General features: G+C 72.1%; 2 protein-coding genes across 4 annotated transcripts; one reads left to right on the top strand and one right to left on the bottom strand.

Moving 5' to 3' along the window:
• Positions 1-15: 15 nt before the first annotated feature.
• POLRMT (RNA polymerase mitochondrial) lies at positions 16-10,513 on the top strand. The gene is made up of 21 exons (XM_070058441.1): positions 16-169; positions 476-574; positions 1,096-1,697; positions 2,375-2,505; positions 3,350-3,539; positions 4,811-4,960; positions 5,040-5,204; positions 6,124-6,294; positions 6,372-6,596; positions 6,688-7,476; positions 7,611-7,733; positions 7,845-7,967; positions 8,121-8,300; positions 8,743-8,829; positions 8,911-9,024; positions 9,113-9,165; positions 9,339-9,437; positions 9,524-9,596; positions 9,684-9,775; positions 10,252-10,328; positions 10,417-10,513. Exons 1-21 carry the CDS (start codon positions 82-84, stop codon positions 10,464-10,466), a joined length of 3,681 nt encoding a protein of 1,226 aa, XP_069914542.1. The 5' UTR covers positions 16-81; the 3' UTR covers positions 10,467-10,513.
• Positions 10,377-26,086, bottom strand: HCN2 (hyperpolarization activated cyclic nucleotide gated potassium and sodium channel 2). Of its 3 annotated transcripts, none has more exons than XM_070058447.1 (8): positions 25,464-26,086; positions 18,003-18,426; positions 16,662-16,823; positions 15,000-15,218; positions 14,299-14,445; positions 12,683-12,923; positions 12,430-12,594; positions 10,377-11,587 (listed from the first exon to the last, which is right to left on the bottom strand). In XM_070058447.1, the coding sequence occupies exons 1-8, from the start codon at positions 26,069-26,071 to the stop codon at positions 10,392-10,394; spliced, it is 3,162 nt and encodes a 1,053-aa protein (XP_069914548.1). In that variant the 5' UTR covers positions 26,072-26,086; the 3' UTR covers positions 10,377-10,391. The 3 variants fall into 3 exon arrangements, with proteins under 3 accessions (XP_069914548.1, XP_069914549.1, XP_051686094.1); XM_070058448.1 differs by lacking the exon at positions 25,464-26,086 and adding an exon at positions 21,409-21,555; XM_051830134.2 differs by having other exon boundaries at positions 10,792-11,616.
• Positions 26,087-27,997: the final 1,911 nt, after the last annotated feature.

Genomic DNA, 27,997 nt, shown 5'->3' with positions numbered 1-27,997 from the left:
GCGCAGCCGCCGTCGGCAGCGGGACCACAACACCCGGCAGGCGGCACGCGCGCGCGTGCGCGGGGCGGCGCGGCGGGCGGCATGTCGGCGCTGCGCTGGGGCCGCGGCGCGGCGGGGCTCAGGCAGGCGCTGCGCCCCTCGGGCTGTCCCGCGCTCCTGGCCGAGGAAGGTAACGCGGGGATGGGGCGCGTGGCCTGGGGTGGGGGGACGCCTCTGCAGCCGGGGCCTTGGGCTTCTCTGGACGCCGAGCTCTGCCGCCCCTGGCCTCGGGCCCTCTGCCCCTTCGGGGTCCTGCGGCCGTGGGCGCGGGTTTGACTGGGCGTTCCCGACCCCTGCTGGGGTTGGAGCCCTTGGCCTTGAGCCTCGGGTCCTGCCTGGGACCGACGGCCATGCCCCCTGGGCTAGGGCCGCCGACCCCGCGGTTTCCGTGCGGGACGACCCCCGCCCCCTTCAGCTTGCTTGCCTTCTCCCGCAGGGACCCTCAGGGGCGCCCTGGGCCGCAGCCGGAGTTCGTCGGCCAGCCCCTGTGAGCAGGACCCCCGGAAGGACTGGGGCCGCGCGCATCTGCTGGAGGGTGAGCCGGCTGGGGGGCGCCTTCCCTGGTTCCTGGTTCCCTCGTGGGCTCCCCGCCGCACGGACGGGGAGGCCGGGCAGCGGGTGCAGGCGGGAGCCGGCGAGCCGCCAGCTTCAGCCGCCGCCTCTCCCCTGCCTCGCCTCCGGTTTTAAAGCAAAGCCCAGAGCGGATCGTGTCACCCCCGACCCCCGTCCCCTCTCTCGTCCCCCTCCGCGAGCGCAGACGCCCAGGGCTTTGCCCACCCCCGGCGTCTCCTGCGCCCAGTGCACTGGGGCCGCCCAGGCTCCGCTCCAGTGCCTGGAACGGGGCGGGGGCGGGGGCGGGGACGGTCAGCTCCCCACGTTCCCAGGTTCTGTGTTTGGGGGGCGCAGGCCTGAGCAGACGAGCGCAGAACTCGCGCCCGGCCGGGCAGCGGCGGTGCCCTCTTGGAGGGGCCCCAGTGCTGGTGCGGCGCGCTGGGCGGGAGGCTGGGGAGGGGGGCTTACAGAGCGGGGGTCCCCTGACCGCCCCCTCCCCCGCAGTGCTGGAGGCGCGGGTGCGGCAGCTCCAGGCGGAGAACGTGTCGGAGGTGACGGTGAAGAGGCTGGAGGTGGCCCGGCTCCCGGATCGCGGCGGTGGGGATGGCGGCCCCCCGCGACCCCGGCAGGCCCGGGCGGGCGCCGTGCCGGAGCCGCGCAGCCGCTGGGCGGACAAACTGGAGAAGGAGCAGCAGGCGCTGCAGAGGCGGCGCCAGCGGCTGGAGCTGAAGCTGCAGGCGCGCGCCCAGCAGCTGCCGCTCCGGGCCCTGCGCGTGGAGCCGCGGCTGCTGAGCGCGCAGCTGGCCAGCTGCCTGCAGCGGGGGGCCCGGGGGGCTCCCGAGAGCCCCTGGGAGGAGCGGCTGGCCCAGGCCCTGCAGGAGGCCCCTCAGAGGCTGAACCGCGAGGAGGCGCAGGCCCCGGGCCGCAGGCGGGGGCCCCCCTCGGGCCAGCAGCAGAGGCTGCTGGCCTTCCTGGAGTGCTGCGTCCTCACCGAGCACCTGCCCCTGGCGCACCACGTGCTGGTCACCTACCACAGCCGGCCCCGCCGGCAGCCGCTGCTCACCCTCGCCATGTACAACGCCGTCCTGCTCGGCTGGGCGCGCAAGGTGAGCGCGCGTGCGCGGCAGGGCCGGCCCCACGTCCCGTCCTCACCTTAGGAACCCCCGGGTGGTAGTCCCACACGGTTTCCGGCCGGGCAAGGGCTGCCCGCGGGCCCTCTGCGGCGTCTGGCCTGGGAGCCCACCCACCTGACGCGGGTGTTTGCCGACCCGCGTTTGCCCACCCCAAGGCCGCCGGTCCCCACTTAGGGCCGTGCCGTGCCGTGCACAGACGCTGTCACGGGGGAGCTCGGGTTCTTGGTGGCAGCAGGGGACCGGCTGGGCGGCAGTGTGGCCATCAGAGCAGTCGGGTCTGTGGTGGGGCCGCGTGACCGTCCCTGGGCACGCGGACGGGGAGCTGGTTGAGTGGCCCGCGTGCTGGGGTGCGTGGGGTTTTCCTGCCCAAGGCCGCCCTGGGAGGTGTCTTCCTGCCCTGCCTGGCTGCTGGCCAGCGCGGCTGGGTTGTCTCCCTCTGGACACTCAGTGGGGGAGGTCCGAGCTCCCAGCCAGTGTGGCTTCCACCCGCCCCGGGCCCCCTGCAGAGACCATGCCCCCGCCCCTGTGTCCTGAGTGACCGGGGAGTGCCCGCTGGTGCCGGGCTCCCAGCTCCGTGGAGGGTGGGGAGGGCAGAAGCACTCAGGAGGCTCCGGCGGCCCCCACACCGGCCCACGTCGCCCTGTCCGCAGGGCGCCTTCCGGGAGCTGCTGTACGTGCTGTTCATGGTCAGAGACGCCGGCCTCGCCCCCGACGCGCAGTCCTACGCCGCCGCCCTGCAGTGCATGGGGCGGCGGGACCAGGACGCCGGCATTGTCAGAAGGTAGCGGGAGGAGGCTGTGCTGCGGGTGGGCTCCGGGGAGACGGGAGACGCCGTCCAGCGCCGCCCCCGCCCCGCGAGGCTGGGGAGACGGGAGATGGGAGACAGGAGACGGGGGACACCGTCCCAGCCCCGGGGAGATGGGAGACACCGTCCCAGCTCTGGGGAGACGGGAGATGCCGTCCCAGCCCCGGGGAGATGGGAGACACTGTCCCAGCTCTGGGGAGACGGGAGATGCCGTCCCAGCCCCGGGGAGATGGGAGACACTGTCCCAGCTCTGGGGAGACGGGAGATGCCGTCCAGTGCCGCCCCTGCCCCGCGAGGCTGGGGAGATGGGAGACAGGAGACGGGAGACACCGTCCCAGCCCCGGGGAGATGGGAGACGCCGTCCCAGCCCCGGGGAGATGGGAGACGCCGTCCAGCCCTGGGGAGACGGGAGACGCCGTCCAGCCCCGTCCCAGCACTGCCCCCGCCCCGCGAGGCTGGGGAGATGGGAGATGGGAGACAGGAGACGGGAGACACCGTCCCAGCTCTGGGGAGACGGGAGATGCCGTCCCAGCTCTGGGGAGATGGGAGACGCCGTCCCAGCCCCGGGGAGACGGGAGACGCCGTCCCAGCTCTGGGGAGATGGGAGACGCCGTCCAGCCCCGTCCCAGCGCCACCCCTGCCCCGCGAGGCTGGGGAGATGGTAGACGGGAGACGCCATCCCAGCCCCGGGGAGATGGGAGACACTGTCCCAGCTCTGGGGAGACGGGAGATGCTGTCCCAGCGCCGCCCCCGTCCCGCGAGGCTGGGGAGAGGGGAGACGGGAGACGCCGTCCCAGCGCCGCCCCGCCCCCCGCCCCAGGTGTCTGCAGCAGATGCGCCAGGACGGGCTACAGCCAGCCCAGCTCTTCACCGACACGGCCCTGTCCGAGGAGGAGCGCGCCCTGCTCCTCAGGGCCATTGTCAAGGCCGAGCCCGCCTTCAGCCCCCCCCCGCCGCGGCCCACTCCCCAGCTCAACACCTCCACACTGCTCAGGGAGGTCTACGCCACGGTGAGCCTCAGCCTGGCGCGCGGGGGCGCGGTGGGGTGTGGTCGGCAGCCAAGGGCCCCCAGCGGGAGGGCCCGAGTGGGGTGGGCGGGGCCTCCAGCAGCCTGCCCTTTCGCCCGCCCCTGCAACCACAAATCCACTGCTGTCTGGATTTCTCTGTTGTGGTGTCTCCTGTCAGTGGAGTCCCCCGCGGTGTGGCCTCTGTGCCTGCGTCTCGTGAGCGTGCCGTCCTCGTGGCCCTCCGCGCTGTAGCACGGGTCAGGGCTGCAGCCCTGCTCCCGGCTGTGTGGCCTGGCTCTGCGTGGCACAGGCTGGCATGTCCGTGTGGGTGTGATGCAGTTCTGTGGCACACGTGTGGTGTGTCTTGTGGGTGTGGCCTGGCTCTGCGTGGCACACGGCTGGTGTGTCCATGTGGGTGTGGTGCAGCTCTGTATGGCTCATGTGTGGTGTGTCTTGGTGCGACGTGGCTCTGCGTGGCACACCGCGTGGCATGTCCGTGTGGCTGCAGCGTGGCACACCGCATGGCATGTCCGTGTGGCACTGTGTGGCACACTGCGTGGCGTGTCCGTGTGGCTGCGGCGTGGCTCTGTGTGGCACACCGCGTGGCATGTCCGTGTGGCTGCGACGTGGCTCTGCGTGGCACACCGTGTGGCATGTCCGTGTGGCTGCAGCGTGGCACACCGCGTGGCATGTCCGTGTGGCACTGCGTGGCACACCGCGTGGCGTGTCTGTGTGGCTGCGGCGTGGCGCTGCGTGGCACACCACGTGGCGTGTCCGTGTGGGTGTGGCGTGGCTCCGAGTGGCCACACCTCCGGAGTGTCCGTTCCCCTCTGGTTCCGTGTGGACATTTGGTCTCGATTCTCAGCGCTCTGGCTTTAGTGGCGTCTTTAGCTCGTGTGTTAGAGTCAGCTCCTCTCTCAGAGACGTCTTTATCCGCTGCCTCACGCCCGGCGCCTGCGAGGGAAGCGGGAGCCAGAGCTGTCTGGGCTCCTGCGCGGGCTGCGTACAGGGCGCGCCCTGCAGGAGGCGAGTGGAGCCGAGCGATCCCGCGTGGATTCGCTGGCCGCACCTGCACGGCCACGCCCGACGCCTTCCTGTTCGAGTGGGCTGCGTGCGCTCGCGCGGGTCCAGGTGTGGGAAGCGAGTGCAGACACTCGGGATGTGGCCCACAGTCCCCCGGGCTCTGCTGGCCCCCACCCCTCCCGCCGTGCCCCAGGGCCCACCCCCCGAGCCAGGCCGTGCCGGGCTGGCCTCACGCCCCTCGCGCCCTGCAGAACGGCCCCGCGTCCTACCCCAAGCTGCCCCTGCCCCTGAAGACCCTGCAGAGGCTGTTCCAGCAGCAGCTGCGCATGGAGCTGGGCAGCAGCGTCCACGTGGAGTCCGTGGAGAAGGTCCTCCCGCCCACCAAGGAGATGCTGCACGCGGTAAGGGCCCCCGCCCGCCCTCGCCCGCAGGCTTTGCCCTGAGGGAGGCGGGGGTGACCTGGCCCGCGTCTGCCCGCAGCGACAGACCCTGAAGGCGCTGCGTGCGCAGTGGGAGGCGGCCCTGCGGCGGACACTGCAGGAGACCAAGGCCAGCCTGGCGCGGGAGGCCCACGAGGGCCGCCCGTCCCTCTACCCCTTCCTGTGCCTGCTCAGCGAGCGGGAGCTGGTGCGGATGCTCATGCAGGTGCGCCTGTGCCCGGGCGGGGCGGGGAGGGGCAGGGCGGGGGGGGGCGGCCCTGGGCTCACCGCGGCCTCCCCCAGACCCTGCAGGTGCGCCTGTGCCCCGGCGGGGGGGGGTGGCGGGGGCGGGCAGGCGGCCCTGGGCTCACCTCCGCCTCCCCCAGACCCTGCAGGTGCGCCTGTGCCCGGGCCGGGGGGGGGGGGCGGGGCGGGGGCGGGCGGGCGGCCCTGGGCTCACCGCGGCCTCCCCCAGACCCTGCAGGTGCGCCTGTGCCCCGGCGGGGGGGGGTGGCGGGGGCGGGCAGGCGGCCCTGGGCTCACCTCCGCCTCCCCCAGACCCTGCAGGTGCGCCTGTGCCCGGGCCGGGCGGGGGGGGGCGGGGCGGGGGCGGGCGGGCGGCCCTGGGCTCACCGCCGCCTCCCCCAGACCCTGCAGGTGCGCCTGTGCCCCGGCGGGGGGGGGTGGCGGGGGCGGGCAGGCGGCCCTGGGCTCACCTCCGCCTCCCCCAGACCCTGCAGGTGCGCCTGTGCCCGGGCCGGGGGGGGGGGCGGGGCGGGGGCGGGCGGGCGGCCCTGGGCTCACCGCCGCCTCCCCCAGACCCTGCAGGAGCGCCTGTGCCCGGGCCGGGGCGGGGGGGCGGGGCGGGGGGGCGGCCCTGGGCTCACCGCGGCCTCCCCAGACCCTGCAGGTGCGCCTGTGCCCGGGCCGGGGCGGGGGGGCGGGGCGGGGGGGCGGCCCTGGGCTCACCGCCGCCTCCCCCAGACCCTGCAGGTGCGCCTGTGCCCGGGCGGGGCGGGGCAGGGCGGGGGGGCGGCCCTGGGCTCACCGCCGCCTCCCCAGACCCTGCAGGTGCGCCTGTGCCCGGGCCGGGGGGGGGGGGCGGGGCGGGGGGGCGGCCCTGGGCTCACCGCCGCCTCCCCCAGACCCTGCAGGCGCTGCCCGCCCAGGGGGAGTCGCTCGTCACCCTGGCCCACGACCTGGGGCTGCGGACCTTCAGCCGCCACGCGGTGCAGAGCAAGCGGCTCAGCGGCGAGGCGCAGCGGCTCCAGCGCCACTACCTGCGGTACCTGCACCTGCTGGCCTCCGACACGCAGGTGAGCGGCGGCTGCGCGCGCCCCCGCCCGCCCGCCGGCCCCGGCCCTCCCGCGCCCCCTGACGGAGCTTCCCACAGGTGGCCGAGCCCTGCCTGCCGCGGCAGTACTGGGAGACCCTGGGGGCGCCCACGCCGCCGCCGCCGCAGCCCTGGCCGCTGCTGGTGCTGCTGCAGCTGGGCAAGCAGCTGGCCGAGGTGCTGGTGCAGGCGGTGCGGATGCCCCGCAGCCTGGCCGCGCCGCACGGCGCCTGCAGGCTCATCCCGGTGCTGTACCACGTGTACTCCTTCCGCAGCTTCCGCCAGGTGCGCTGAGGGCCCCCCCGCGGTCAGGCCTGCCCCCCCCCGCAGCGCGGCGGCCGGGCTCTCACCCGCCCCCGCCCCCGCCTACCCCCAGATCGGCATCCTGAAGCCACACCCGGCCTACTCGCAGCTGCTGGTGGCCGCGGCCGAGCCCACGCTGACCTTCGAGGCGTCCGAGGTGCCCATGCTGTGCCCCCCGCTGCCCTGGACGTCGCCCCACACCGGCGCCTTCCTGCTGAGCCCCACCAAGCTGATGCGGGCGGTGGAGGGCACCACGCAGCACCAGCGGCTCCTGGAGCGCTGCCCGCCCGCCCAGCTGCACGGGGCCCTGGACGCCCTCACCCAGCTGGGCAACTGCGCCTGGCGCGTCAACGGCCCGGTGCTGGACCTGGTGCTGCAGCTCTTCAGGGCCAAGGGCTGCCCCCGCCTGGGCGTGCCCGCCCCGCCCTCCGAGGCCCCCCGGCCGCCCGAGGGCCGCCTGCCCCCCGGCAGCTCGCCGGCCCGCAAGGCAGAGCTGCGGCGGGAGCTGGCGCGGTGCCTGAAGGCGGCCCGCGAGATGCACAGCCTGCGTGCGGACGCCCTGTACCGCCTCTCGCTGGCCCAGCACCTGCGGCACCGCGTCTTCTGGCTGCCCCACAACATGGACTTCCGGGGTCGCACCTACCCCTGCCCGCCCCACTTCAACCACCTGGGCAGCGACCTGGCCCGCGCCCTGCTGGAGTTCGCCCACGGCCGCCCGCTGGGCCCCCACGGGCTCGACTGGCTCAAGATCCACCTGGTGAACCTCACCGGGCTCAAGAAGCGCGAGTCCCTGCAGGCCCGCCTGGCCTTCGCCGACGAGGTCATGGACGACATCTTGGACTCGGCGGACCGGCCCATGACGGTGGGCTGCCCCGCCTGGGCAGCTCCTGGGGCGCCCCTGGCTCCCTGTCCTCCCCGCGGCCCCTGGCTCCTGGCCCAAGGGTAGCCCCGCGGACGCAGGGACCCCTGGGCTCAGCTCTCTGGTGCCCCCTGCAGGGCCGCAAGTGGTGGATGGAGGCCGACGAGCCCTGGCAAACCCTGGCCTGCTGCATGGAGGTGGCGCGCGCCGTGCGAGCCCCCGACCCGGCCGCCCACATCTCCCACCTCCCCGTGCACCAGGTGAGCACGGTGCTGGGCGCACGGTGCGGCTTCAGCCACGACCCCTGACCCCCGGCACCTCTTGTCCTGAGGCGAGTGGTGGTCCCGCTGAGGCTGCCCCCCCTCCCCCAGGACGGCTCCTGCAATGGCCTGCAGCACTACGCCGCCCTGGGCCGCGACAGCGTGGGCGCCGCCTCCGTGAACCTGCTGCCCTCGGACCTGCCGCAGGACGTGTACAGCGGGGTGGCCGTGCAGGTGGGCGGCCGCCCCTCCCCGCCGGGCCCGGGAGCCCTGGCTCACTGTTGAGACCCTGGGTGGGGCAGGCCCCAGGGTGACGCCCACAGCCTCCGCCTGCCGCCCCCCCCCCCCCGCTGGAGCCTCCTCAGCCCAGCCGCCCGCCTCCGCCAGGTGGAGGTACTGCGCAGGCGCGACGCGGAGCAGGGCATGCAGGTGGCCCGGGCCCTCGAGGGCTTCGTCAGCCGCAAGGTGGTGAAGCAGACGGTGATGACGGTGGTGTACGGCGTCACGCGCTACGGCGGGCGCCTACAGATCGAGAAGCGCCTCCGCGAACTCAGCGACTTCCCCCAGGTGCGGCCGTGCCCCCCGCGGGAGCTGGCGTGGGAGGCCCGGCCCCGCCCCCTGTGTCCCCCATACCCTCAGTATCACCCATCCCCCGCCGCGGGAGCTGGTGTGGGAGGCCCGGCCCCACCCACTGTGTCCCCCATACCCTCAGTATCCCCCCTTCCCCGCGGGAGCTGGTGTGGGAGGCCTGGACCCGCCCCCTCTGCTCTAACCCCTCCTCCACAGGAGCTGGTGTGGGAGACCAGGGCCCCGCCCCTCTGCTCTAACCCCTCCCCCCGCAGGAGCTGGTGTGGGAGACCAGGGCCCCGCCCCTCTGCTCTAACCCCTCCCCCGCAGGAGCTGGTGTGGGAGGCCTGGGCCCCGCCCCTCTGCTCTAACCCCTCCCCCCGCAGGAGCTGGTGTGGGAGGCCAGGGCCCCGCCCCTCTGCTCTAACCCCTCCCCCCGCAGGAGCTGGTGTGGGAGGCCTCCCACTACCTGGTGCGGCAGGTGTTCCACAGCCTGCAGGAGATGTTCTCGGGCACCCGGGCCATTCAGGTGCGCGCCCCCCCCGGCCCTCCCCACGGCCCCTCACAGCCCCTCCCCACCGCCCCCTCCTCACGGCGCCCTGTCCCGCAGCACTGGCTGACTGAGAGCGCCCGGCTCATCTCCCACGCGGGCTCGGCGGTGGAGTGGGTCACGCCCCTGGGCATCCCGGTCGTGCAGCCTTACCACCGGGACGCCAAGCTGCTGGTACGCCGCGCCCGCCCCCCACCCCCCACCCCCGCGGGGCCTGGACGGGACTCACCCATCGCCCGCACCTGCCCCGCCCCGCCTGCAGGTCAAAGGGGGCATCCAGAGCGTCTCCTGCAGCGTCAGTGCGGACACCAGCCAGTGAGTGGGGGGCGGGCCTGGGCCCCCCTCACACACGGCCCCCCTCACACAGGGCCCCGGGGGACACACGGCCCTGGGGGACACACGGCCCGGGGGGCGGTGCCGGGCCCCTCACACACAGCCTGGGGGGCGGTGCCGGCCCCTCACACACGCCCCCCCCCACGGCCCCGCAGGAAGCCCAACGTGCTGAAGCAGAGGAACGGGTTCCCCCCCAACTTCATCCACTCGCTGGACTCCTCCCACATGATGCTCACCGCCCTGCACTGCTACAGGTGGGCCCGGGGGCGGCGCGGGGCGGGGCAGGGCTCCCCACCCAGAGCTGCGGGGGCAGGGCCAGCAACAGTGTCCCCCCCACCAGGAAGGGCCTGACCTTTGTGTCCGTCCACGACTGCTTCTGGACACACGCGGCCGACGTCCCCGTCATGAACGAGGTACCCTGCGCCCCTGCCCACCGCCGCCCGGGGCCCCAGCGCGGGCAGGCCCGGGTGCCCTGAGCCTGGCTCCTGGCGCCCCCCCAGGTGTGCCGCGAGCAGTTCGTCCACCTGCACAGCCAGCCCATCCTGCAGGACCTGTCCCGGTTCCTGGTGCAGCGGTACTGCCCCAGCCCCAGGTGAGGCCCGGCCCGGCCCAGCCCCCCCCCCCCCCCCAGAGCTCACTCCCGCCCGGGCCAGTTACCCCCCCCACCAGAGCTCACCCCCGCCCGGGCCAGTTACCCCCCCCCCCACCAGAGCTCACCCCCGCCCGGGCCAGTTACCCCCCCCACCAGAGCTCACCCCCGCCCGGGCCAGTTACCCCCCCACCCCCCGCCGGTCCCCAGCCCCAGGTGAGGCCCGGCCCGGCCCAGCCCCCCCCCCAGAGCCTCACCCCCGCCCGGGCCAGTTACCCCCACCACCACCAGAGCCTCACCCCCACCCGGGCCAGTTCCCCCCCACACCAGAGCCTCACCCCCACCCAGCCCAGACCCCCCGCGCTCGTCCCTCACCCCGCCCGCCCCAGCCCCAGGTGAGGCCCGGCCCAGTCCCCCCCCCCACACACACCGGAGCCTCACCCCACCCCCGCGCTCGTCCCTCACCCCGCCCGCCCCAGCCCCAGGTCGCAGAAGCTCTCCCAGCGCCTCCACGCCACCAGGCTTCGGGAGACGCTGCTGGCGGTGCCCGAGACGGGTAAGGGGACGGGGGCCCGCCCACCCGCCTGCCCACCCGCCCCGTGCGCGCCGGAGCCCGCGCTCAGTGCTGCCTCCTCCCTCCGCAGGGGCCTTCGACCTGGAGCAGGTGAAGCACTCCACCTACTTCTTCAGCTGAGCGCCGCCCCGCCCCCCCCCCAATAAAGCCGCGGCCGCCCTGCCGGGCGCGATGCTGTCGTTTATTGCGCGGAATGGAGGTGGGGGGGCGTGGGGGCGCTGCCGCCTCGGCTCTCGGCCCGGGAGGCCCCCGTGGGGTGCGTGACCGCGAGAGCCGGCGGTTATTGCGTGAGCGCGGTGGGGGCAGCACTGGGAAACCCCGCGGGACGGCGGCCCCACCCTGCAGGCACCGAGGTGAAGGCGCCCCCTCGCGGCACGCAGCGGAGCCGCCGTGGGGGCGGGGCGGGGGCGATGGGGGTGGGCGCGGGGCGATGGGGGGTGCGGCCAGGCCCGGCCCGCCCTTCCGGCTGCAGCTACCTAGGACTCCTCTATGGCTTCTGGGCGGGCAGCGGCAGCGCGCGATGGCTTTGGTCTGGATGACCCCGCCCCCGGCCCGCCCGGGCCCCTGGGGCGGCGCGGCAGGGGTCACAAGTTGGACGAGAGGCGTGAGCGCGCGGAGTCCAGCGGGTCGAGGCCGCCGCCTGCCCCGGGCGAGGCCGAGTCCCTGCGGTCCGGGCTGGGCGCAGCGGCCCGCGGAGTGGGTGCAGGGCCCAGGCGCGGCGTGGAGCTGCTGGCGGGGCGCACCGCTGTGGCGGCCGAGGGCCCCGGCGCGCCGTGGGGCAGCGAGGGCTGTGAGGCCGACAGTGGGCGCGATGCACGGCTCAGGCGGCGTGCGGGCAGTGCGGGCCCGGCGCGGGGCCCGGCGGGTGAGCTGGGCGTGGCGCCGTAGGGCGAGGTCCGCGGGACTCGGGGGCTGGCAGGCGCGCCCGGGGGGCTGGCGGCAGGCGCGGGGCCTGGCGAGGCGGCGGGCGCGGGCCCCGGCGGCGGGCGGCGCAGGAGGCATGGTGAGCCTAGCGCCAGCGGGCCCACGAGCGGGCGTGCCACCTGCGGGCAGAAGCTCATGGCCACGGCCTGCTGCAGCGTGGCGATGGCCGAGGTGGCCTGCGGCGGCGGCGGCGGCGGGAAGAGGCCGCGCTGGCCCAGCCCCGCCTGCTGCACCATCTCGCGGTCGTACTTGACGATCTCCTGGATGATGGCGTTTTCCTGGTTGTTGAACACGCCCGAGCTGAGGTCGTGCTGCACCTTGTGCAGGAGGAGGGAGTTCTTCTTACCTGCGGGTGGGGGCAGGGCGTGGGCACGGCGCAGGGGCAGCGCCCCCCGCAGCGGCGGGGTGGGGCAGGGCGTGGGCACGGCGCAGGGGCAGCCCCCAGCGGCGGGGTGGGGGCAGGGCGTGGGCACGGCGCAGGGGCAGCCCCCAGCGGCGGGGTGGGGGCAGGGTGTGGGCACGGCGCAGGGGCAGCCCCCAGCGGCGGGGTGGGGGCAGGGCGTGGGCAGGGCGCAGGGGCAGCCCCCCAGCGGCGGGGTGGGGGCAGGGCGCAGGGGCAGCCCCCCAGCGGCGGGGTGGGGGCAGGGCGTGGGCACGGGGGCAGGGGCTGCGCCTCAGCACCGCGGCGGGGTGGGGGCGGGGGCAGTCCCTCAGCACTGCGGCGCCCGCTGTGCGCACCCCGACACGTGTTGGCACCCACCGTGCACCCGGCACCCACGGCAGCTCCTCCCTGCAGTGTGGAGCGAGCCTCCGACCCTGTACGCACTTGCCGAGTGCACTTATGTACTGAGTGCCTGCTGTATACAGCAAGTCCAGCTAGCTCGTGCCATCTGCAAGTGCGAGCACCTGCTGTGTACAGTGCTTGTCCTGTCCACGCGTGCCTTCTGAATACCGAGAGCCTGCTTGTCCAGCGTCTGTACACTCCTCACCACCACCCTGGGGCCCCCATCCCTGCCCCCGCTGTGGACTGCAACCCCACCAGCCCCCCCCCCCCACGAAGAACTCCCGTGGCTGCTCCTGCTCCCTCTGCCCCCTGCTCCCTGCAGGCTGGCCCCTGCCCCTCCTGTTCGGCTGGACGCGAGGCGCCCGTGGCACTCACCGATGCGGTCCAGGCGGTCGATGGCCACGGTCTCGAAGGCGCGCCGCATCATGGGGTACTCCTCCAGCACCTCGTTAAAGTTGTCCACGCTCAGCGAGTAGAGGCGGCAGTAGGTGTCGGCCCGCACGCTGGCCGTGCGCCGGCCCCGCGTCAGCAGGCAGATCTCTGCGGGGACACGGCGGGCTCAGACAGCCGCAGGGCCTAGCGCCCCCCCGCCCCCCCGCCCCGCCCTACCCCGCCCGCCGGCGCGCACCCCCGAAGTAGGAGCCGTCGGCCAGCTTCATCTCCTTGCTGCCCTTCGTGAGCACGCCCACCACGCCGTGCTGGATGAAGTACATTTTCTTGCCGATGGTGCCCTCGCGGATGATGTAGTCCCCGGGCTGGAAGACCTCGAAGCGCAGCTTGGTCAGCATGGCCGTCACGAAGTTGGGGTCGGCGTTGGCGAACAGCGGCATGGAGGCCACCAGCTTCCGGCAGTTGAAGTTGACGATCTCCTGCGGGCAGGGGCGGGAGTGGGGCCGGGCGGCGGCGCCGCTGGCCCGGCTCAGAGCAAGTGTCCGGCGGCGATCGGGCGGGCGCCGGCCGTGGCTGCCCGCCGCGCCCGCGGGAGGAGGCCGGCAACAAACCTGGGGGCGGGGGGGGGGCCCTGCGGGCCGGCCGTGACCGCGGCCGCACTCCTGTGTCCCGGCCGTGCAGGGCTGTGGCTGCTACTGGCCAGCCCGCCAAGGTCACTCGGGAGCACAGATTCTCGGGGTGGCCCCGGGCCTACCGCCAGCCCCGTGTTCACGTGCGTGCTGTGTGCCTGCCGTATGCCCTGTGCACAAGTGTATACTGGGTGCCTGCTGTATACAGACAGTAGGGGCTGACCCTGCAGGATCTCTGTACAGGAAGCCCTGAGTGTATACTAAAAGGCGGGGCTTGTCCAGCTCCCAGCTACACAAGTGGGAGTGAGTGCACGTGTCCAGCTCCTGTAGAAGCGAGCATACATGGAGCGCTCACTGTGTACCGCAGAAAAAGTAGCAGACAACCGTCAAGACAGAGTCAGCGGCCACACACGGCGGCACCGTGACCGGGCGAGAGCTGCCCGGCCTCAGGCAGGGGGCGTGGCGGGTGGGGGTGCGGAGGGTCCCCATGAAGCCCCTCCAGCCACGTCAACCACAGCGCCTGCCTCCCGGGAGCCCTGAGGGTGTGCGCCCCATCCCCGGGTGCTGTGCCTCCTGGGGCCGGCCGGGGTCAGAGCCCACGGAGGTGCAGTGACCCTGAGAGGGCAGACAGTCCCTTCGTCCCCCAGCGCCTGCGGCAGGTGCACGGCCCCCCCACATCTTGGCCTCGATGCACAGGGAAGGCCTGTCTCAGGTGGGCGCCACAGAGCTGGCGGTGCCGCGCAGGCCCCAGAGTGTGCCCCACCCCCACACGTCCCGCGCAGGCCCCCGCACGTCTGCACGGGCCGCCCTGCCCCGCACCTCAAGCAGCGGCCCGCCACGCCCCCGCAAGTCCCGCGCAGGCCCCGGCGCGCGCCCCGCCCCCGCACGTCTGCACGTCCCGCCCCGCCTGGCCCGCACCTCGCGCAGCGGCCCGCCACGCCCCCGCACGTCCCGCACCTCGCGCATTGGCCCGCCCCACCCCCGCAAGTCCCGCGCAGGCCCCGGCGCACGCCCCGCCCCCGCACGTCCCGCCCAGCCCGCACCTAGCGCAGCGGCCCGCCCCACCCCCGCACGTCCCGCGCAGGCCCCGGCGCGCGCCCTGCCCCCGCGCGTCCAGCCCGGCCCGCACCTCGCGCAGCGGCCCGCCCCGCCCCCGCACGCCCCGCCCGGCCCGCACCTCGCGCAGCGGCCCGCCCCGCCCCCGCGCGCCCCGCCCGGCCCGCACCTCGCGCAGCGGCGCGCTGAGCTCGCCCAGGATGCTCTCCTCGTCGAACATCTTCCCCTGGTAGCGGTGCTCGTAGTAGTCGTGGATCTTCTGCCGGAAGTCCGCGGGCAGCTTGTGGAAGGACATGTACTGCTCCACCTGCTTGTACTGTGGGCGGGGCGTGGACAGGGCTCAGCTCGGGCCGCCCAGCTCCGGAGGGGGGCGCGGCGCCCCGAAATCCAAGCCTTAACACCTGCAGGACAGCCCTGGCTCTGCTCCCTGTTCCTTCCGAAGGCGCCACCCCCCCCCCAGCAGGACAGGGGTGTGGGTGCCAGGCCCTGCTGTCCCAGGGCGGCACCCTGGGGTGTCCCGGCCCCCGCTCCCCCCTGGCCGCAGCTGCCCTGAGCTCAGCGGGCGCGTGGCGGCGGGAGGGTGGCAGCACCAGCTCCTGTCTGGGCGTGAGGCCCCCGGCTTCCGGACACCGGGGCGCCTGGCACGGGGCCCAGCTGACCCGACTGACCCTGCCGGGCCCGGCTGGCACTGCCGGGGTGGGGGGGAGCTCTTGGGCCCGGGCCAGGGCCAGCCGGCAGGGCGGACAGCACAGCATCCGGAGGGGACTGGGCACGGCCTTGGACTTGGGGTAGACCGAGTCGGAGCTCTGGGGAGCCCTAGGGCCAGGGCTGCCTCCCTCTGGGTCCCCGCCGCCCCCACCCCGCCCCGACCTTCTCCTGGTACTGGCGCCGCGAGGAATCCAGCGACTGGATGAGGGCCGTGGCGTGGCCGATGAACATGGCGTAGCAGGTGGCGCCCACGATCATGCTCAACATGGTCAGCCAGATGTCCGTCATGCTCTCGGGCGCCTGCCGCCCGTACCCGATGCACAGCATGTGGCTCATGGCCTTGAACAGCGCGAACGAGTAGAGCTCGCTCCACGAGTGGTTCTGCAAGGGGAGCAGCGGAGGGGTGGGCCATGCCCCTCCCCCACCCCCACGCAGAGGGGGCAGAGATGCAGGGGCTGTCTGTGCGCCCCGGGGGCGTGGGCGCTCAGGGGCCGCAAGGCAAGGCCAGCTGGGGGGCTCGGACCCAGACCGGAGGGCAGTTGGGCTGGAGTGGGCCTTGGGCTCCTGCATCCTGGCCTCAGGGCCCCCAGGCTGGGCCACTCTGCTCTCGCTGGGGGAGGGAGGGAGGTATCATGTGAACATGCACGGGTAACTAAAGGGGTAACTACGCCCCCATGGCACCGGCTGAATGGCCCACACCAGCTCGGGGTGGGCAGCGCCCCCAGCACACGAGCACCCGGGTCCCAGGCCACAAACGCCCAGGACAGGACAGCACCGTGGGCCGCTGTCAGTTGCCACCTGCCACGCTGCACCCCATGTTGGAGCACCAGGTCCAGGCCCGGCTGCTCCACTTCCGATCCAGCTCCCTGCCGTGGCCTGGGAAAGCAGCAGAGGGTGGCCCAGATCCCTGGGCCCCTGCACCCGCGAGGGAGACCCTGGGGAGGCTCCCGGCTTCAGTCTGGCCCAGCCCTGGCTGTCGTGGCCGTGTGGGGAGTGAACAAGCGGATGGAAGATCTCGCTCACTCCACCTTTCAAGTAATTCTCTAAAAAATGCCTGAGTCCTACATAAAACGCTGGGTACTGACCCCTCTGGGGAGGGCGGGGGCAGAGGCAACGGCCCAGCCAATGAGAGGGGGCGAGACTCACCATGATGTTGATGGACAGGGGGTGGGGCCGGCTCTCCACCATGATGCTGATGGACACCAGGGGCAGGGCCTGGGCTCACCACCATGATCTTGACGGACACCAGGGGTGGGGCCAGCTCACCACTATGTGGTCCTTAGACACCAGGGGTAGGGGCAGGGCCTGGGCTCACCACCATGATGTTGATGGACACCAGGGGTAGGGGCAGGGCCTGGGCTCACCACCATGATGCTGATGGACACCAGGGGCGGGGGCGGGGCCTGGGCTCACCACCATGATGCTGATGGATACCAGGGGTGGGGCCGGCTCACCACCATCTTGTTGATGGACAGCAGGGGCGGGGGCGGGGCCCGGGCTCACCACCATGATGCTGATGGACACCAGGGGCGGGGCCATCTCACCACCATCTTGTTGGTGGACAGCAGGGGCGGGGGCGGGGCCCGGGCTCACCACCATGATGCTGATGGACAGCGGGGCGGGGCGGGGCCGGCTCACCACCATCTTGTTGGTGGACAGCAGGGGCGGGGGCGGGGCCCGGGCTCACCACCATGATGCTGATGGACAGCGGGGCGGGGCGGGGCCGGCTCACCACCATCTTGTTGGTGGACAGCAGGGCGGGGCGGGGCCCGGGCTCCCCACCATGCTGCTGATGGACAGCGGGGCGGGGCGGGGCCGGCTCACCACCATCTTGTTGATGGACACCCAGCAGTCCTGCGGGAAGTCCTGCAGCATGGGCACCAGGAACTGCAGGCAGCCGTCCCAGTGGCACAGCAGCAGCATCATGCTGATGAGGTTGCAGATGCGCATCACCGCGCTGGCCAGGTCATAGGTCATGTGGAAGATCTGGGGGTGGGGCAGGGCCGCAGGCCTCACACGCGGCCCCGCCCTGCCGCCTCCCAGGCCACCCTGGCGCCCTGGACTCCCGGCCCTGCGAGGCATGGTGGGGGTGGGGTCCCTTTGGGTCCGGGGCTGGAGGCGGGACTACAGGGTGAGGGGACTGTCCCTGGTCCCCCTTCTAACCCAGCTTCCCCAACACCCCGGCCCTGCCTCACCCTGGTTCCCCATCAAGGCCAAGAACCTGGCCTGGGGCCCTCATGACTCCATCCCTACAGCCTGAGGCCTGCCTCTGCAGATGGGGCCGCCCCTCCTTCCCTCCCACCCCTGCCCATGTGTCCCTCATGGCCCCTGCACGGTCAGAGCCCCACCCCATGCCACAGGTCCCAACTTTACCTCCTCCCACTGGTGCTGCAAGGCCCCGCCCCGACCACCTCCTCCCACTAGTTCATGCACAAGCCCCGCCCCCCGCACCTCCTCCACTAGTGTGTGCACAGGCCCCGCCCCGCACCACCTCCCACTGGTGCAACTGCAAGCCCCGCCCCATGAGGCCCCGCCCCGCCCCTCCTCCCACTGCAGCCAGCACAGGCCCCGCCCTGAGGCCCCGCCCCACATCTCCCACTGGTGCGTGCACAGGCCCCGCCCCCCGCACCTCCTCCACTGGTGCTGCACAGGCCCCGCCCTGAGGCCCCGCCCCGCCCCTCCTCCCTCTGGAGCGAGCACAGGCCCCGCCCCCGCACCTCCTCCCACTAGTGCGTGCACAGGCCCCGCCCCCCGCACCTCCTCCCACTGGAGCGAGCACAGGCCCCGCCCCGAGGCCCCGCCCCCCATCCCCCTCCCACTGGAGCTAGCAAGGCCCCCCCGAGGCCCCGCCCCTCCTCCCACTGGTGCTGCACAGGCCCCGCCCCTCCTCCCACTGGAGCGAGCACAGGCCCCGCCCCGAGGCCCCGCCCCCCATCCCCCTCCCACTGGAGCGAGCAAGGCACCCCCGAGGCCCCGTCCCCACCCCTCCCACTGGAGCGAGCACAGGCCCCGCCCCTTCTCCCACTGGTGCTGCACAGGCCCCGCCCCGAGGCCCCGCCCCGCCCCTCCTCCCACTGGTGCTGCACAGGCCCCGCCCCGAGGCCCCGCCCCGCACCTCCTCCCACTGGTGCTGCACAGGCCCCGCCCCGAGGCCCCGCCCCGCACCTCCTCCCACTGGTGGATGTAGCGGATGAGCCGCGACAGCCGCAGCAGGCGCAGCAGGCTGAGGATCTTGGTGAAGCGCACGATGCGCAGGGCGCGCGCCGTCTTGTAGACCTCGGAGTCGATGCCCTTCTCCACGATGAGGAAGATGTAGTCCACGGGGATGGAGGACACGAAGTCCACCACGAACCACGTGCGCAGGTACCTGCGCTTGATCTTCTCGGGGTCCAGGATGATCTCCGTGTTGTCCTCCACCACGATGCCCGTGCGGAAGTTGAGCGCCAGGTCCAGGAGGAAGAAGGTGTCGGAGACCACGTTGAAGACGATCCAGGGGGCGGTGGTCTCGTCCTTGAAGAAGGTGATGCCCACGGGGATGATGATCAGGTTGCCCACCATGAACAGCAGCATGGTGAAGTCCCAGTAGAACCTGCGGAGGAAGGGCAGGCCTGCGTGCCTGGACAACCCAGGACGGGGAGTCCCCCGCCCCGCGGTGCTGACCACGCCTGGACAACCCAGGATGGGGAGTCCCCCGCCCCGCGGCGCTGACCACGCCTGGACAATGTCAAGAATGGGGAGTCCCCTGCCCCGCGGCGCTGACCACGCCTGGACAACCCAGGATGGGGAGTCCCCCGCCCCGCGGCGCTGACCACGCCTGGACAATGTCAAGAATGGGGAGTCCCCCGCCCCGCGGCGCTGACCACGCCTGGACAATGTCAAGAATGGGGAGTCCCCCGCCCCGCGGCGCTGACCACGCCTGGACAACCCAGGATGGGGAGTCCCCCGCCCTGCAGCGCTGACCACGCCTGGACCCCACCAAGGCGGGGCCTCTGCTCCCCAGCTGGTGCTGGCCACCCCAGGACAATGCCAAGGGCGGGGGCTGCCACCCCCCCGCAGCGCTGACCACGCCTGGACCTCACCAAGGCGGGGCCTCTGCTCCTCAGCTGGCGCTGGCCACCCCAGGACAATGTCAAGGATGGGGAGTCCTCCGCCCAGCGGCGCTGACCACGCCTGGACCTCACCAAGGACAAGGGCACTCAGTGCACACAGAATGCTCCCAAGGCCTGAAGGCCAGCTGCCCCCAGGGTGGGGTGGGGAGGGGCCTGGGCACTGGCTCAGAAGGCGCCAGTGCAGATGGACCCAGCCCATCTGCAGCCAGGGCCCAGGTGCCTGTCCAGGGCGTGGAGAGAGGGGAGAGGCTGAGGCCCACAGGACTTGGCAAGGTCTGGCGTTGGCTTCGGCAGCCGCAGGCACAGGAATGATGGGCTGCGTCCCGACAGCCCAAGGTCAACCCCTGGACTCCACCTGGGGGCAGAAGAGGCCCTGCCCCCCCTCCCCCCGCCCCGGCAGATGGCAGGCTGGGAGTGAGCACCTGGCAGGGATGAGCACAGGCCCCTTGGCGGTGGGGAAAATGCCATCAGCCCCCCAGAGCCAGGGCGGTCACTCCACTGACTGCGTCCCGGAACACTGGGCACAGGGCCATCAGCCCCCCAGAGCCAGGCGGTCACTCCGCTGACCGTGTCCTGGAGCACTGGGCACAGGGCCATCAGCCCCCCAGAGCCGGGCGGTCACTCCGCTGACCGTGTCCTGGAGCACTGGGCACAGGGCCATCAGCCCCCCAGAGCCGGGCGGTCACTCCGCTGACAGCGTCCCGGAACACTGGGCACAGGGCCATCAGCCCCCCAGAGCCAGGCGGTCACTCCGCTGACCGTGTCCCGGAGCACTGGGCACAGGGTCATCAGCCCCCCAGAGCCGGGCGGTCACTCCGCTGACCGCGTCCCAGAGCACTGGGCACGGGCCAGGACAGGAGCCTGGGCACGGGCACGTGCTCACAACGGACAGCACCTGACAGGTGCCTGGCCGGGAGAAGCTTCCCTCCGGCTGGTGGCTTGGGGTTCAGGGTTCAACCCCGGGGCCCCCGGTGTCTGCCGACAACACAGTGGACAGCAAGCACGGGAGGAGTGGGTGCCTGGCGGCCAGCCAGCCCCTCCCGGGCCCTGCCCCCCCAAACTCCTGGGGCTCTGCCTCCACAGCTTTGGGGTTCAAGTTTCTGCGCACACTCAGGGGCCAGGTTCTGTTCACACCAGGCTGCCCAGGCCAAGGAACCCACGGCTGAACCCACGGCTGCGTCACAGCCCCCATGTCTGCCATCCTGCTCTGCTCCAGGGCCTTAGCGCACCCTGACCACGTCCTTCCCGCTGGGACCCTGAGAAATCAACACAGGCCCTGGGGGTGCTGGCGCTGTGGCATAGCAGGTAAAGCCTCTGCCTGCAGTGCCGGCATCCCATGTGGGCACCGGTTCAAGTCCTGGCTGCTCCACTTCTTTTTTTTTTTTTTTTTTTTGACAGACAGAGTGGACAGTGAGAGAGAGAGAGAGAGAGAGAGAGACAGAGAGAAAGGTCTTCCTTTGCCATTGGTTCACCCTCCAATGGCCACCGCGGCTGGCACGCTGTGGCCGGCGCACTGCGCTGATCCGATGGCAGGAGCCAGGTGCTTCTCCTGGTCTCCCATGGGGTGCAGAGCCCAAGGACTTGGGCCATCCTCCACTGCACTCCCGGGCCACAGCAGAGAGCTGGCCTGGAAGAGGGGCAACCGGGACAGAATCTGGCGCCCTGACCGGGACTAGAACCTGGTGTGCCGGCGCTGCAAGGCGGAGGATTATCCTAGTGAGCCGCGGCGCCGGCGGCTGCTCCACTTCTGATCCAGCTCTCTGCTGTGGCCTGGGAAAGCAGTAGAGGATGGCCCAAGTCCACGTGGGAGACCCTGAAGAAGCTCCAGGTTCCTGGCTTTGGAGTGGCGCAGCTCCGGCCACTGTGGCCCATTGGGGAATGAACCAGTGGATGGAAGACCTCTCCCTCTCTCTCTGTGTGTAACTCTGACTTTCAAATAAATAAATAAATCTTTAAAATAAATCCACGGGGGGGGGGGGGGCGTGTGGCATGCTGCTGGCTGTTGGGGGCATTTCAGGAGTGAACCAAGAGATGGGGGGGTCTCTCTCCGCCTTTCAAGTAAAGTGAAAATAAGTAAAAATTTTTAAAAGACAAAGCCTAAGAAATTAAAAAGAAAAAACTACCCGCTTCTAAATAGCAAGGAGACAGGGCCGGCAGGAGGAACACCCTGGGCCCAGGCTGCCCCCCTCGCATGCCGGGGTCTCGTCTCTGCAGCCCGGCGTGCCTCTTGTGGGGGGTGGGGGGGCGGCGCACACTGCACACCCGCCGTCGGAGGCCAGCACACCTGGGCCCGCGGGAGCGGCCGCGCAGGGAGACGTGTCAGCCCAGCGGGGCCAGGCGGCCAGCCCTCCGGCCGGCCCCCCGCTCCCTGCTGCAGCCTGCTAGCCTGGCCACCTGGCCCCCTGCAAGCTCCCCGCCGTCCGGCACCCAGCGACCCTCACCTCCACCGCGGCCGCCCCTACCTGCCCAGCCTGTCTCGGTATAGTTACAGCCCATGGCTCTGGGCCGGTGAGCGGTGTCAGTCTTTCCCGCATGAAGAGATGCCCGCCGAGCACCCGGGAGGGCAGGAGGCTCCCAGAGTCTGAGGTCCAAGTCGCGCCGGTCTGGCTTCCCCAACCGGGCCCCAACACCAGGAAGCCAGAGACACAGACTCAGGTTAGGCCCCGCCCCAGCCCCACCCCAGTGGCCCCACCGCCTTCCAGGCCCCGCCCCAGGGCAGGTGGTCCTGTTAGGAGGCTCGTGGGACGCCTGCGTCCTCCCTCTCTGCAGGTCCCAGTCCCTGGGGAACACCTGTCTGCCTCTGTGTTTCAGTCAAATAGAGCTGTTAAGTAAAGCAGACGCGCGTAGAAGTCGGAAACCGAGTCGCTCTCAGACCACGCAGCAGTCTGTGGGCCTAGAACCGAGGGAGAGACCGAGGGTGTGGAGCATCATGGGGGCACTGGGAGGGGGTCAGGGACTCTCCGGGAGCACTGAGGGGGGTGGAGAGAGTCAGGGGCTCCACACAGGATTTGGGGTCGGGGGAAGAGGGTCAGAGGCTTCATGGTAGCACTGGAGGGGAGGCTGGGAGCTCCGTGGGAGCTTGGGGGTGGGGCAGAGGCCGCCCAGGGCAGGGGTCCCGTGGCTGAGCGGGCAGCCATGAGAGGGGCTGGGCCTGAACCCACCCCCCTATCTCAATGCAGGCAGAGAAAGGCCTGGATGTTGTCCCGGGCAGGAGCTCCCACAGGCCCCGCCCCTGCCCAGCACGGCCCACGCGGTGCCTGGCGTCCACCTCGGGGAACGGATCCAGAGGAAATCATCCAAAAGGAAGAGAAAGTCATTAAAAAGCAATTTATACCCAGGCACGCACAGCAGCTCTGTCTGCGAGAGCCAGAGGCTGGCCAGGGCCCAACTCGGCTGGCCCGGGCTGGACACTGCCCACCAGTGACCTGGGCACCACGGGGCGGGGGCTGCTGGCCCCAGAGACAGGGCCACCGGGAAGCACCTGGGGTGTTGGGAAGACCCAGCCCCACCTCCACCCCCACTGTGCAGCTGGACCAGCCACTTCCCTGCTCAGACCCCTGGGTCACCGTCCAGCCTCGGGAGCTCCCTGACCCCGAAGGTCGTCTGGTCCCACGGCAGCCGGCTTGATCAGACACCAGCTCTGGTGACGGTGGGGAAACCGAGGCACGTCAGGCCGTGAGGGGCCAGCTCGCAGCTCTGCTGCTCAGCCCCAGGGGTCCTCAGCTCCTGCTGAGACCCCAGCGTGGAGGCGGGGCCCTCCCCGCGGGGTGTGAGGTTGGAGTGGAGCGGGAGGCAGCCAGGAATCAGGGAGTAAATCCCAGAGGGATTAGAGGGATTAGGGTCTGAGCTGGGGCGGCACAGCAGGTGTCACAGATTAAGAGACAGAGATGCCGGCTCCCCTGCCAGGGACGCTCACTGGCCAGAGAAGCCTGGGGCGGCACTGCGGGCATGGGCAGGGGGCACGGGGCCCTGGGCTGGCCGGATGTGGGGTGAGGGTCAGAGGCCAGGCAGCAGGAAGCTGAGCGGGGACCCCTAGGTCACAGTAGGGCAAGTTTCCCAAGCAGGGAGTTAGGGAAGAAACACCTGCCATGGCCACCCAGTGGCCACCGTGGGGGACTGGAGGACGTGGCCCCTGCCCCCTGTCTCTCAGCAGCGTGGCACACGTGTGCTGTGGACTGAAAGAGGCCCATGCAGAGGTGCAGGGTGAGGAGAGCTGGGGCCACGACCTTCCCCTACCCAGAAGGAGGCCCTGAGAGTCAGCGAGTACCGCCGCGGCCGCCATCAGGCCATCTAGCCTGAGCCCCCTGCCCCTCGAGTGTCCTCTGCCCAGGACCCCTCCTTCCACCTGCCCCCCTCTGCCTGGACCTGGAACCGGAACAGCATCCCTGCTCGGCAGGCCCTAAGGGTCCTAGGTGGGCCCAGGCCGCTTTATTGAAGAGGAATCCGGGGCAGGAAGCAAACCTCACGCTCGAGGAGGGGACAGCACTGGCCTGGGACGGGCCCCATGGTCAAGGGCCTCAGACAGTGCCCGCCCCACAGCGCCGTGAGGAAGGAAGGACAACGTGAAGGGGACATGGAGAGGACCCTGGCCAGCACCCCTCACAGACGGACACGCAGACACAGAGACACATGAGACACAGACACACGCATGAGCACACACAGGTTCTTGTCCAAGTCCACAGGAGAACAAACTTCAGTGTTTGCGTTGGTCCCACTCAGGTCCAGCAGCCCCTGGCTCTCACGCTGTCCACTGCCTGCCCCAGGTCTGTCCGTCCCGCTCCCCACAGGCCGTGCACCCACCACACCACGGCAGAAGTCAGTGTCCTGCATTGAGCTGGGTGCCCGCAGTGTGGGTCTGTCTCTGTGGAATCCCAGGGTCAGGGGGCACATGGCGACCACAGCAGGGCCTGAGGCCCGAGTGACCTTGCTCGGAAACTTTTAGGTCCCTTTTTAAAATGTGGCTAATCGGGGCCAGCGCCCCACATGGGCGCTGGTTCGAGTCGCAGCTGCTCCACTTCCGATACAGCTCCCTGCTATGGCCTGGGAAAGCAGTGGAGGGTGGCCCAAGTGCTTGGGCCCCTGCACCCATGTGGGAGACCCACAGGAAGCTCCTGGCTTCAACCTGATCCAGCCCCAGCAGCCTCGGCCAACTGAGGAGTGAACCAGCAGGTGTAAGACCTCTCTCTCTGTAACTCTGCCTTTCAAATTAATTGGTTAATCTTAAAAATAATAAAATAATGTGGCCACTGGGTCCCACCCACGTGTGCCTCCCCAGCCCCCAGAGACGATTCATCTGTCTGGCTGGCCCCTCACTTGGTCACAGCAGTTGGAGGAGCCTCCACTGCCCACAGCATCTCCCACCCACCCTGGGGACAGCTGCCCCCAGCAGGAGGAAGCCCAAGGCCTCTTACTGCCCAGGGAAGGGACGGCTGGCTCAGTGCCCAGCCTCAGCCCTGTACCCACTCCCCGCCCATAGGCGTCCTGCTGGGGGTGGGGCGGTCATGCTGGAGGGAACTGGGCTGGAGGGGGGACGCAGCCCTCTGACCAGCTGGCACCGGGGCTGGGCAAAGAGCAGGAAACCCATGGCTCCTGACCGTCCTGTGTCCAAGACAGGACCCACCCGAGCTTCCCCGAGCTGGACAGGGGTTGGCAAGGTCAGGCTGCTGGCGGGGTCTGACTGCACCACTGGGAACTGGACTTTGTTCCGTGGCCCTGGACCCCAGAGCCTGCAGTTCTCAGGCACTGAGGGTGGGGAGGGGTCGGGAACCAGAAGGTCCCACAGACCCTGCTCCCCAGGCCTGGGTAGGGGGCGTCCGGGAGCAGAGGAGAATCCCGGCTTGGTGGGCCCAGGCGCGGGCGAGGACAGCCAGGACGGAGGGCGCGGCGGGCCCGGGCGCTGTCCGCGGTGCTGAAGTCGCGCGCGCCCTGAGCGCGGGCCAGGAGGGCCCCAGAGGCGCCCCACTCACCCCGCACGCGCGCACGCAGCCCGGACACACCCGGCGCACGCCTCCCGCACCACCGGGCCCGCGTCCCCCGGAGCCCCGCGCCCGGGGAGAGAGGACGCCACTCACAGCGGCCCAGCTCTGGACCCGGCCCGGCGCCTGGGCGCGCACGAACCGCTCTCACTCGCGTCGGCGGCTACACGCCCACCTTCACCCCGCACAGCTCCCGCGGCTCGCGGAGACGCCGCGCGCCGCCCCGCTCAGGCCCGCGGGCCCCACTTAACCCCTTCCCCGCCGCCCTCCCTTCCTCCTGGAAGGCCGCGTTGCCCTCCACTCGTCCTCAGCGCGCAGCCCCGGGCTCTGCCGCCGCGTCCTGCGACAGGGCGCGGGGGAGAGGGCGCCCCCCGAGGACGGCCCGCGCGCTACCTGGAGTCGCCGGGCGGGTGGATGATCCGGGCCCCCGCGGACTTGACGCGCTCGGGGAAGGGGGCGCTCCGGGGCCCCTGAGGGCGGAGCCTCGCGCGTCCCGGCGCGCCGGAGGTCACCCAGGGGCCCAGCAGCCAGGCGCGCGCTACCTGAAGTCGCTGTACGGGTGGATGATCCAGGCCCCCGCGGACTTGACGCGCTCCTGCTCACGCTCCACCGCCTTCTGGCTGCCGAACATGCGCAGCGAGAACTTGTTGACGCCGGGCTGCAGGAGCGCGCCCAGCTGGCGCTGCATGAAGCTGGCCTGGCTGCCGCGCGGTTCCCCGGCCGGGCCCGCCTCCTCGCTGCCCGCCTCATCCGCCGGCCCCGCGCCCGCGGCCGCCCCGCGGCACGAGAACGACACCTTGGGGCCGCGCGCCGGGCCCTCGGGCCCCGCGGGGCTGCACTGCGGCTCGCCGCGCCCGCACTCGCCGTTCGGGCTGCCCTTGGCCGCGCTAGCCGCGCCGGGGGTGCCCGGGCGGCCGCACGAGCTGTCGCGGCTCCGGAGCCGGGCGCGCGGGCCGCCCTCGTCCGCCGCCCCGGGGGCCGCGGGCTCGGGCCGGGCGGGCTCCGCTGGGGGCGCGGGGCCCGGGGGCGGCGCGGGCGGCGGCGGCTGCTGCTGGGGGGGCGCGGGCGGCGGCGGCGGCGGCGGCGGCGGTGGTGCGGGGGTCGCGCCCGGGCTCTCCCCGGGCCGCCCGCCGCCCCCGCGCGCGTCCATGGCGAGGCGGCGCCGGGCAGTGCGGAGCGGAGCGGCCGCCGCCGCCGCCGGCCCGAGCCCGAGGGAGGGGCGCGGGGGCGGGGCGGGGCGCGGCGGGGGGCGGAGTCTCGACCGCGGGGGCGGGGCGGGGGCGGTCGCCCCGCCTCTGCCCGCGCCCCCTGCCCGCGCGCCGCGCCCTGGCGGAGGAAACTGAGGCCGGGGGGGTCGGACGCCCAAGGTCATGCGGCCCCCGGGCCCGCGGAGGCAGCCGAGGGGAAACTGAGGCCCGCGCGGCCGAGCGAAGGACAAGCCCAAGGTCACGGCTCGGCCCGCAGATTTCCGCCACAAAAGTGCGTTCTTCGCGGCCATCAGGCGCGCTCTGGGCACAGACCTCTGAGGCGTGCGGGGAGGGCAGGCCACTGGGGGTCCCGTGTGTCTCCCCTTCCCCAGGACCTGCGCAGCGGGGAAGCGAGAAAGAGTCCAGCACGACGAGGGTGGCGGTCGTGGCCACCACGGGCTCTGGAGACACCCCCCCACACGGTGCGCTGGAGTCCAGCGGGGACCTTGACGGGGTGCTGGGGCCAGAGAGTCCCAGAGCTCGGCCCCTGGGTGCCCCCCTCTTCCCAGCCTCTGGGGCTGAAGCCAGGGACCCCAGTGACCTTGGCCTCCACCCCCGACTCCCAGAGTGGGTGAGGAAGGGGCAGTGAGGGGTCTGCCACTCAGCAGGTTGGAGCCCCCCCCGCCGCCACCTGCGGTCCTGCTGGGCCACCAAGGTGGTACCTGCTGGGGTCTGTTTCCAAGGGCAGAGGTTCAAGGGGTCCCTGCACCTGTAGACGCCGGCCGGGTGCAGAGGGTGTGCGGGCTGGCGTGCCATCCCGTGCCCTGCCGAACTGCCCCACACCCTGGGGACTCTGTGCCGGCCACAGGGCAGCTGTCTCCCAGGCGGCTCTCGGTGGTGGCATTGGCAGTGCCACGGCCCACCCAGCAGAGGTGGGCTCTGTATGTCTACCATGGGGATGTGCCGGGTGGGCCGGCTGCCAGAGCCCTGAGGCGCATCTGGGCACCAGGGGAGGTGGACATGGCCAGCTCAAGGGCGCGCCATGCCCACAGCAGGGGCCCAGAGGTCACCAGGTTCTTGTCACCACAGCCTGTGCCCCCAGCCGGGCCACCGCCCCGTCCACTTAGGCTGCAGATGCAGGTTCAACACCTGGGCCTGGAGCCGCAGAGGCAGGACGCACAGCCAGGTGGGTGCTGCCCTGTCACTGGTCACCCACTGAGCAGGCCATGCAGGACAGGGGCCAGCAGGTGCTCTGGACGGGGCGTGGCCTTAGCAGAGTCCTGAGGCCTCGTCGCACCTTGCGTGGGTGACAGAGGTCTAGGTCCTGGGCCCCGCAGCGGGGTGATGGGGGCAGGGGAAGGGTGGGGGCCACGTCGATCGTCTCTGGGGGCTGCCCGGTCCCTCCCTCAGGCCACTTTGCCTGCCCACTGGGCCCCGAGCAGGCCGGCCTCGTCCTGCGGTCTGCTCTCACCTCCCCCATCCGTGCCGAGAACCTGAGGGCTTCCGTGTGGAAGGCCGGTGCCAGGCAGCCAGCGAAGCAGCTGCACCCCCTTTTCCTGCTTAGCGAGGGGGCGTGGCTCATGCCAGGTACGGGGCCCACGGAGGAGCTCCCGGCTGGTCCACACACACACACACACACACACACGAGGCACACACGTGACCCACACAAGGCTGGTGCGGCTGCCGTTTGCCCGGCGCTGGACTCCCTGGGTCTTTTCGCTCCCTCAGTTGCTGTGCCCCAGGTCTGGGGGGTGCAGCATGGGGACGGGCATCTGGTGACCCCTCACCTCTGCCGGGGGCCAAGGCATGGCCTCCTACCGCCCGGTGTGCTCCAGCCCTAAGGGACGTCCCCAGGATGTCGGTGCCAGGCCCCCAGGGCCTCCACTGCA

The sequence above is a fragment of the Oryctolagus cuniculus genome, chromosome 16 (genome assembly GCF_964237555.1).
Source record: "Oryctolagus cuniculus chromosome 16, mOryCun1.1, whole genome shotgun sequence".
In the NCBI taxonomy this organism is placed as follows: domain Eukaryota; kingdom Metazoa; phylum Chordata; class Mammalia; order Lagomorpha; family Leporidae; genus Oryctolagus; species Oryctolagus cuniculus.
Note: the sequence above shows the minus strand (reverse complement) of the source record. Positions and strands in the feature narration are given on the sequence as shown.

What these genes read in the sequence shown, in the direction of transcription:
- HCN2 (XM_070058447.1), bottom strand. Translation starts at nt 26,071, where the DNA reads ATGGACGCGCGCGGGGGCGGCGGGCGGCCCGGGGAGAGCCCGGGCGCG. An exon ending in GGCGCCAGTACCAGGAGAAG is followed by an intron (nt 14,446 to 14,999) that starts GTCGGGGCGGGG and finishes CCCCGCCCACAG; the next exon opens with TACAAGCAGGTGGAGCAGTA. An exon ending in TCAGCGCGCCGCTGCGCGAG is followed by an intron (nt 12,924 to 14,298) that starts GTGCGGGCCGGG and finishes CCCTGCCCGCAG; the next exon opens with GAGATCGTCAACTTCAACTG.
- POLRMT (XM_070058441.1), top strand. Translation starts at nt 82, where the DNA reads ATGTCGGCGCTGCGCTGGGGCCGCGGCGCGGCGGGGCTCAGGCAGGCG. An exon ending in GACGCCGGCATTGTCAGAAG is followed by an intron (nt 2,506 to 3,349) that starts GTAGCGGGAGGA and finishes CCCCCGCCCCAG; the next exon opens with GTGTCTGCAGCAGATGCGCC. An exon ending in TGGTGCGGATGCTCATGCAG is followed by an intron (nt 5,205 to 6,123) that starts GTGCGCCTGTGC and finishes CGCCTCCCCCAG; the next exon opens with ACCCTGCAGGCGCTGCCCGC.